The 9447-nt window shown below is 29.9% G+C and overlaps 2 protein-coding genes across 2 annotated transcripts in view; both read right to left on the bottom strand.

Moving 5' to 3' along the window:
* Positions 1-833, bottom strand: part of AK88_01156 (uncharacterized protein) — a gene marked incomplete at both ends in the record, with an annotated part of 3048 nt that extends 2215 nt beyond the window's left edge. The window contains 2 exons of the mRNA XM_012478792.1: positions 5-403; positions 630-833. Of these exons, the coding sequence (XP_012334215.1) occupies positions 5-403; positions 630-833 (603 nt within the window). The remainder of the gene's footprint in view (positions 1-4; positions 404-629) is intronic.
* Positions 834-5672: 4839 nt separating this feature from the next.
* AK88_01155 (uncharacterized protein) lies at positions 5673-7417 on the bottom strand (the record flags this gene model as incomplete). Its single annotated transcript, XM_012478791.1, has 2 exons — positions 5673-7013; positions 7301-7417. The coding sequence occupies 2 exons, from the start codon at positions 7415-7417 to the stop codon at positions 5673-5675; spliced, it is 1458 nt and encodes a 485-aa protein (XP_012334214.1).
* Positions 7418-9447: the final 2030 nt, after the last annotated feature.

Below are 9447 nucleotides of genomic sequence, written 5' to 3'. Positions count from 1 at the left end.
GTACCTTGTCCATATCCTGGGGGAATCTATTGGGAAGACCCCGAGGAGGAGGTACCTTGTCCATATCCTGGGGGAATCTATTGGGAAGACCCCGAGGAGGAGGTACCTTGTCCATATCCTGGGGGAATCTATTGGGAGGACCCTGTGCATGATTTCTATATGAGGGTATATTATTAGATCCTTTTAGAGGTACACCAGGTGGTGGCATTTTTACCCTAACATTTGGTACTTCCGTGTATCTACATGCTTTATCCCAAGGTTTACAATAATTAGTGCCATATGTTGTCATCCTTAATACATCCACTTGTGATAAAAATCTCTTCTTATTAGCCCCTAACTTTGGCGTTATTCCCGTGTTCCCATTGTTACTGCTATGATCCCAGTTTTCTGTAACATTAGTTTGCTACAAAAATGGAGAAAACATAAACATATGGAATTATGTTATACACATGTGTGCGACATTACTGTTTACATTAATATATACAATGTATGAACTTTCACACTTTGTACACTTGATGTCTGTTTAAAAGCACACACACTATATATGAAAACGCATAATGTGTATTCAAAATTAAACTAATTCAAACATGAACTGTAAATCTTTAAACATATATTTTTTTCTATCTTACATTGCTAGGGCAATTCAGGATCCATAGTGCAAGGATGCACATGAAAACTTTGTTAAAACATTGTACTATATTCACTTTATGCTTTGGAGTGCATCCGATTATTCTTTCTATTACTGACGGAAAAGCATCTGTTGACGATTTTATCCTTGATTCACTACCATCATGCCCAGCAGTTTTTAATACTACACATCTTCGTTGTTCCATTTTATACACTTTTTAAATTTAATAAAATTATAATTACGTACAAGGACAATTATAATCTTCATTAGGTATATTCTTCACTTTAACCATATGATATTTCTTAAATACATTATCGTCAAACCATGATACAATTTGGACACATAGTTCTAAATGTATATCTTCACAAGGGGTGATAAAAGCATGTGATCTATATCTTGTAAGCTCAGACTTAATTGTAGGGCTGTATGTATACTTATATGCATTATGCGTCTATGTACAATGTCTGTATATGTGAGCACACAAGCAACCTTATCATTTCTTAAGGACAATAATAAATTACACATTGAAACTTCTTCCTTCCAAGAACCAATAATAACCGGAACTGTTCCAAGATAAAATATATACACAATGTAAATATGTAACAGAATAGGGATCATTAATTAATACGTTACGAAGTATACCAAAATACCCCTGTTCTATTTTTCATGTGCTGATTAGGTCTTGTTGTACAGCACTCAATTTATATATATATGAGAGAGGATGTTCCTGGAGGATATACTCATATGGTAGATAATGCACATACAACAAACCATGCAACATATTCTTCCCCGTGATGCAACACGTATTCTATATATTTCCTTAGCCTAAAGCAAAGTTCGTGACATATATTTTACTTTGTGATAAAAAATGTTGTCGGCTGGAGCTTCATTTTATTACATAATAATGAATCAATCATGTCACATCCACGGTTAGGAATATAAGCAGGCAAGCAAATTTTCCCATATGCACACATATGTATATAGATATGTACGTAGTACATATATATACCTAGCCACTCTTTGGTTTAACTTTCAGCAAGCTCTCGACAGGTGAAAAACAAAGAGGGATGCTAAATTTTAATGTTACAAAATTGTAGCTCCCTTATACAAGAGTAAAAAATATAAAATGTACTCTGATCGAAATACATGTACTATGTAAATGTATTGTACAATTAACGATGGAAGACTAAACAAAACGCATAGATAAAAAAACGGAAGATTATATAAATTGTGTACATGTCACTATACAAATGCGAGCGAAAATAAGCTTATAATAGAAAACTAAAGTATGACATAAGATGCAACAAAATATACGATAAAAAAAATTAGAGTAAAAAAAATTATTTATTATCATAAAATTGTAAAATGCATACATAAATATAACATAATGCAATAAATGGAAATGTATAAGTAAAAGCTACAGGTATGTAAAATTACACTGCTTACTTAAACGTACATTTAATAAATCTAAAAAATATATAGAAACACCTTAAGGAGATAAATGTAAAAAATTAAAAGAAACGTAGAAAATATTAAAGAAAATATAATATATATTCCCTCTAAAAAATGCAAATATAAAATAAATTGCATAAAATTAATGAAAAATCTGAAATACCGAATACATAAGTATTAAAATGTTTTTCCTTTTTGTAAATAAAATAAGCGCATTTTTTAATATTACACAAAAATAAGAAACCAAAATTTCAAATATTATTACTTATTGATAATATAATGCACACATGCAATTTTTGGATATAAATACTTGGTGCTCCTATAGTATGTATATAAAAAAATTGATACATCAAAAATGGGTTTGGGTGACATTTTCTTTAATTTTAGAAAAACTGCATTTTATATGTATAATAGAAATAAAAAAGCATATTTGTTTATAAAAAAAATATATATATTCTTTTTAAAATTATTATTAAAAACAAAAAAAAATGAAGAATAAAAAAAAAACTGTATTAATCACTTTTACTTTTATTCAAAAAATTACCTTCTGATCATAAAATTTGCCTATTTTTTTTTAATATTTTACACTATTATCCATTTTCCTAAAAAAATTCGCGTGAACACTTTTTACGTGCTACAAATCTTTTTGTACAAAATAAAGAATACATTGTTATAGTATATACATTAAAAAAAAAGTATTCAAAAATGTGCGTAAAAATAAAACTGAGCATAATAATAACATAACAGTTTTAGCATACGTTTTATTTTTACTCTAAATTTATGTGCATGAGTTTATTATTTTTTAGATGAAATTAGTGCATACGCAGGAAAAAGGCCCATGTGTCCAAAATACGCAAAAGTGTACTATATAACATTAAAAGAAGTTTAAGTCCAAATGGAAAAAAAAAAAAAAGAAAACTAAAGCACATATTTTATAACATTACGCTGTAAGTAATATTTCCTGCCTAAATTAATTAATCCTAAATTCATATTTCTAACATGACGATTTGCTAAATTCGCGCGGTTTTATATTGCTGCATATGTATTTAAATATGTGCCTACTTAGAAATCATTCTTTTATAATTTTTTTTTTTTTTTCCTATTCCTAACTTGGAATTTCTAATTTATTGATACTATGAAATATAAAATTAGCGTTACGAGTACATCTAAGCTATTTCATAACACCATATGATATTATACTTGGATTTATTCTCAATAAATTGTGTAGGTCACGATTTAAACTAAAAGATTAACCTCCTGTTTACTCTCATGAGAGACGCGAAAAATATGTAGAAAATTTTCTCGCGCAACCCTTAAGAACAAAATCCACATAAGAGAAAAACGCTCTTTACACCTTGACATATTCTTTCTAAATAAAGTTGGACCGCATACATTTATAATCATCTATTAGGCGCGTTCACTAACGGATAAAAATGTGAAATATAAATTCAACTGCTAAATCGTACAATAATGTAATATATAAACGTACGCACTACATTTTATGTATAACTATAACTGCCTACGTTTTAGTGTTATCCTATAATCATCAGAAAAAAAGTGTATTAAGCTAAACCCTTTGCAAACTCTAAATTTTTGTTTTGTATAAAACACTCATACACTATCCTTTAGTAGCATTCTCCAGACTATGATAATTTTTCGCTATATAATTCCAATTTCCCAGACGAAATGGAAATTTATTGAATTCATCTAAAAGTTATTATGTGTAAAAAAGTTGTTTATGTAGCTCTTTAAAACACATTAAGATCTCCTTTAATTTTTTTTTTTTTTTTCCTTTTTTATCATGTTAAGCAATCTCTAATTTGGCTTGATTTATATAAAAGGAAACACCTTCCCATATTCAACATCGGCTTTATCAATTTAAACTATCAAAGTGATTGTTCTACTATTGTAACTGCTGTGTTTTCTTGTAATGGAAGGTGTACACAAAAAATACAGCAGTATCAATCCTTCTGTTATGCATTATGTATTGTGCGCATACTATTTTAAAGAAAAATGGGGCGTATGCATGTTATTTATTTTTTTTTCTTGTGCAGCCTACTCAAAGTGAATACTTAACTTATAATATGTGGGAGCGCTCTTTTTATTCTTCCTCATTTTATAAGTGATCTATGCTCGATGAAATTATGCAAACGAGGTTTAGTAACCTAGCATGAAACGCGTTTTATCGGAATGGGGCAGAGTATTATGCGCACGCAAATATGTATATATATATGCCTTTTATGTACATTTATCTATTTACGTCTTCCAACTCTTTGCACACAACCCAAGCTGTAGAAGGTCCCCCCAAAGGAGTAATTATGATTTACTGAAATAACGGTGTGTATAAATTAATAAACATTTGATGGTACAATTATAAAAGCACATGCGCTGATATCTATTTTGTATTTCCTCTATCCAGATTACGTTATCTTTATTTACACTATTTTGCTATATGTCATATGATCGCTCACTTTTTAAAAAATTAATGCCTGCATATAGCATATACACGTTCTGGACATGAGGATAAATAACTATGAGAATCCAAAGTGCTACTATGCTGCTTAACCAATATATATATACAAATATGTAACGAACAAAAAAAAGATATAATATCGGAAATTTTACTGTTTTGTTACGATATAACAAGGCTTAGTTTTATATTTATTATGAAAACTTATTTGTTCGTTTTTTCCCGTCTAAGTAAACGCATTAGGAAGGCACATTTAACATCTTGTTGTAATTTTCCAGACACATAAATCTATATATATATGTTATAAAAATGAAACTCCTTAAAAAATTATAAATATGTACATATATTATTGTAAAACCTTCCCGGCTTCTGTACACGCATTGCTGATTTAACTAAATCAAAGACATGATACAACGGCAATAATGCGCAAAATGTATCTTGAAAATTAAACAGCAAATATTTATAGTATAAAGGAATAAATAATAAAAAAAAGGGGGGGGGGAAAAAGAACTTTAACGGCGTCTGCTATGTCGTAGCAATAACAAGATAAGGATACCTCCATAATATTTACATATGCACATTAACGTTGCTATCCTAAATATACGATTTCAAATATAGCGCATTGTCATAGAGTATGCGGAGGACAGGGCATAAAGCGCCACCAAATGAGTGCATATATATATACTAACATATCTTCAGGGAAAAAGTTTCTTCCGTTTTCTAAAAATATTAAGTTTTTCTTACGTATATTAATACGACAGTATCTACCAATCATGCATACTATTTATTTATCTGAAAACAATAAGTACTTTCATAGGAGTCACACATGAAATATATGTGACATAATACGTATATATATATATATATACATATAGCACGGAAAAAACGGAACTGTATTGATTTTTCACAGTAGAAAAAGGTATAAAAATATGTTAACTCAGAACGATTAAACTGTGTGCATGCGCACGTACGTGTATGTTCGTGCATACAGCTAACGGTCCATTCACATACGAGTGTACACATATATATACAATAATACACTATTTGACGTGTGCGAAGTATGCACCTATAATAAATATATAATATATATATAACGTATACTTATTTATATATATTATTTATTTATAACAATACAAATCCGCGTAACCATCTTCCATTGACCACCGAGTCCACAGTTTCTTTGCAAGCCTTTATGCTTTCTTTAATACATTTTTGTACTTCCAACATATCTTCCTTCTTGTCTAGTATATTTCCACGCATCTTTTCGAATCCTTCTTTTATGGTTTGTTCAAAATCTGAGACGTAATCTTGATCAATTTCCGTTAATTTATCTACAACGACCTTTCTTAATTCATCGACAGCTGGTTTCATATCTTTCTCAATATCAGTTTTCAGCTTACATGTGAAATCTTGAATTTTATGTTTCACGTCAGCTTGTATGTCATTTTTTACTTTGCTTACAACATTCTCAATTTTTTTCTTTAAGTCCTCATCAATTTCTACGTTTAATTTGGACGCAAAGTCTTCAATTATGGGTTCTACTTCCTTTTCAATATCTTTAAACTTAGCCTTTAAATCATCAATTTTGGGTTGAACATCTTTTTCGACATCTTTAATTTTATCAGAGAATTTATTCATGTGTGGAATGAGTTCTTTTTCAAGATTGGAAATTTTTTCAGCAAATCCTTCTAATTGGGGCTTTACTTCTTCTTGGATATCCTTTAATAACTTTTGTTTAATATTATCACATTTTGGTTTAATTTCACTTTGGATGTCTTTTATGGTGGCAGATAACTGATCAAGTTTTGGTTTCATTTCCAATTCGAGCTCATTCAAATATTTCTGGGTAAGGTCATCAATCTTTGGTTTTAGTTCCTTTTTAATATCCTTCACTTTGGTAACAAATTCATCTCTTAAATCTTCGTATTTTTTATGAATGGACCATTCAGAGTCATCTAATTGATAAAGTACATCCTCAGCAACGTCATCTACAGTTGGCATATCAGTTTTTTCATTAAAATTTAATTCGATATTGATTAGGTGGCAGCCACTTAATTCATCATCATTACATAATTCTGAGAGATCCTTTTCTAATTCCTTTAGTTTATCTTTTAAACTATCTAATGATCCTTTTAAACCTTCTTCGTAATTCTTCTTAATTTTTTTCTTAATTCCTTCTATCTTAGGTTTCATATCCTTCTCGAAATTTTCCTTAATGGAAGTTGCGATTTCATCATACTTTGGTTTCAATTCCTTCTCGTATTGTTCGCATGCAGTACCTACAAAACTGCCTATCATTTCTTCAAATATGTTTTTCTTGGTGGGTTCTTCTTCCTTAGTAGCGCCGTCGGCAGCATCAGAAGCGGCAGCTTCGGCGGCCTCAGCTAACATTCTGTTAAATTTTGTCTCATATGATGGAGAATTGTATCCAAAACTGTTGGTGCATGACATAGCATATGAGTCCTAAAAAATTGGCATAGCAAACGGAAGGTCAGAATATGCACACATATTGAGAGCATGTGTACAACAGATGCATCTCCTTAACGGTTACCCGTTCGTAATTTTTCCTAACGCCATACACTCCTTTTCCTCATCACATAAGGAGAGGCACAGTACACATACGGCCTACATATTACGCATATCTATATGTATATATATATAAATATATGGTAATGCGAAGCAGAGAATATAAATTCCTTTTTTTTGCTTTCCTTTTCATATCTTCATTATTATAATCTCCTTTTCCTTACATTTTGGTAGTTTAGGACGGAACAAGCTACAAGTCCGGCAAAGGTGAAAACTTTCACGGCGAAAGGGAAGATATTCCTTTTTCCCACATTGTTATTGTATTTGCTTAGAGCAGCCATTGTTTCCAAGGTAAAAATTATAATACCTAAAAATCATTACGCAAAATAATTCTTCTTTATTATTTATGTTTACGTTTTAAATCAAAATTTTAAATAATTAATATGTTCAAATAATTAAAATTTTATATTTTAAAATTTAGTAAAAGTAATCAATTTCGATTTCTAAATTGGTAAGAAATGTAAAAGATGATTATAGTGGTATTCCTCATATAATGTTATTTTAAAATTTATGTTAAATTATTTTATTCTCATATTTTTTTTTTTTTTGGACCTACACGTATTTTTATTTATGCTTGCAACAGAATTATTATAAAAAGAAATGTATTATATTAATTCAGTTTAACGTGAAAAATAAGTCAAATAAAAGTATTATTTATGCGCTAATCATGGGTTTATATTTGCTTTGGCGTACTCATATAACCACATTTTTTATTATTCCTGAAAAGTTAAATAAATTATTATTTGCATATTGAGCTGTTTCGAATATGCTATTCCCTTGTATCATGTTTTTTTTGTTTTTTTTTTTGCATAATTAGAAATGAGCATTATAACATATTTCTAAATATTTCCTGAAAAAGAATACAGTATATTTATGCGGATTGGGCGCATATGGTGGCTAAAAGGGAACACAAATAAATCATTTATGTTATTTTTCCATTATAATTTTTAAACTATTTGTATAAAGATTTCAAGTAATTGCATTTTAACATTTACGTAAATTTGCAATAATTAGACTATTGTGCATTTGTACATTTTATGATTTTATTCTTATATTCTTATTCGATTTTTATAGACTTGAAATTCGAAGTAGCAATGGAAGAAAATACTATTATAAAAAATGGACCAGTCCACAAAAAAAATAATTTATTTCTGTACATATTTCCCAAGGACAGGTTATTTAAAAGGGGTTACATATTCCATACGCTACAGTAATTATTTTATTCTTACAATATTTAGAATATTATTTTTTTTTATTCTTCTGTGCTACTAAGAATATGCCCTCCTGCTGTCTTTGCAAATCGGATATATGCCACATGTTCGTGCATTTCATGCAAGTTAACTGTACATGTATTTTTTATACGTTCAATTGTACAGGCAGAACATTTTGTGCATCCCATTTTTCATGTGTATTAATGCCGCTTAGCAAAATACAGCATTAAATGTGGTCTAAATGGGAATAATGAATTTTAGGAAAGTTAGACTCTACGCATTCACGCAGCCATTGTCGTGCCCATTGCCCCCATTATGATCCTTACTAGTAGCATTAACGATTAGTCTTAGAAAATAATCCGATACTGCAAAAATTTATCATTTGAAAAAACGCAAATATTCTTCTCATTGCATGGGAAGTTGTTCACTGTAAATATACAAAAGTGCAAATTACGTGGTAAAACAAATGTACCAAAATAGGAACAAAGAATATATAAAATAATGATAATGATAATGATAGCACTAGTAATAATAAACAAATAAGGAACTCGTAGAAATAGTTACAGTACAGAAGGTGCTGTTTCTGGCTGCTGAATTTGTAGTATACCAGAAAGAGGCATTCCTAATGTTGTTTAGGAAAAAAATATGTAAGAACCTCCACGGGCTCCACATATGACGCGTTCATATTTACGATGTTGTGAGTTTTTACAAATGGAATATTTCATGTTCATTTTGTAAAAGCTAGGTTATGTGTCTTGTTGAATGATATAACGAACGAAGGAGCAACTTAATCGTTCCTTTTCTGCTATTAGCATCATATGTGTGCATACATATGTTAAGGTCAAAACGTAAGTTTTATGTCCTCGATAGTGCCGAAGTGAACAATGGGAACTACTCCCTTAGATAATATCACGTGTGTGCTCATATTATTATAACGAGCATCCTCCTTTTTTCTATGTTCATTTCATCAGCGCATTATAGCACCTACATCATGGGGGGAATTAAAGAACACACCTTTGCGAGCAGCACACAATTTGTAACGTTAGAAAAGTCTTAGGAATGCTATTCTTTTACGACATTTTTATTTTCCCTAATTGTAT

Source organism: Plasmodium fragile, assembly GCF_000956335.1.
Source record: "Plasmodium fragile strain nilgiri unplaced genomic scaffold supercont1.9, whole genome shotgun sequence".
In the NCBI taxonomy this organism is placed as follows: Eukaryota; Apicomplexa; class Aconoidasida; order Haemosporida; family Plasmodiidae; genus Plasmodium; species Plasmodium fragile.
This window is presented reverse-complemented; position numbering and strand designations above follow the sequence as displayed.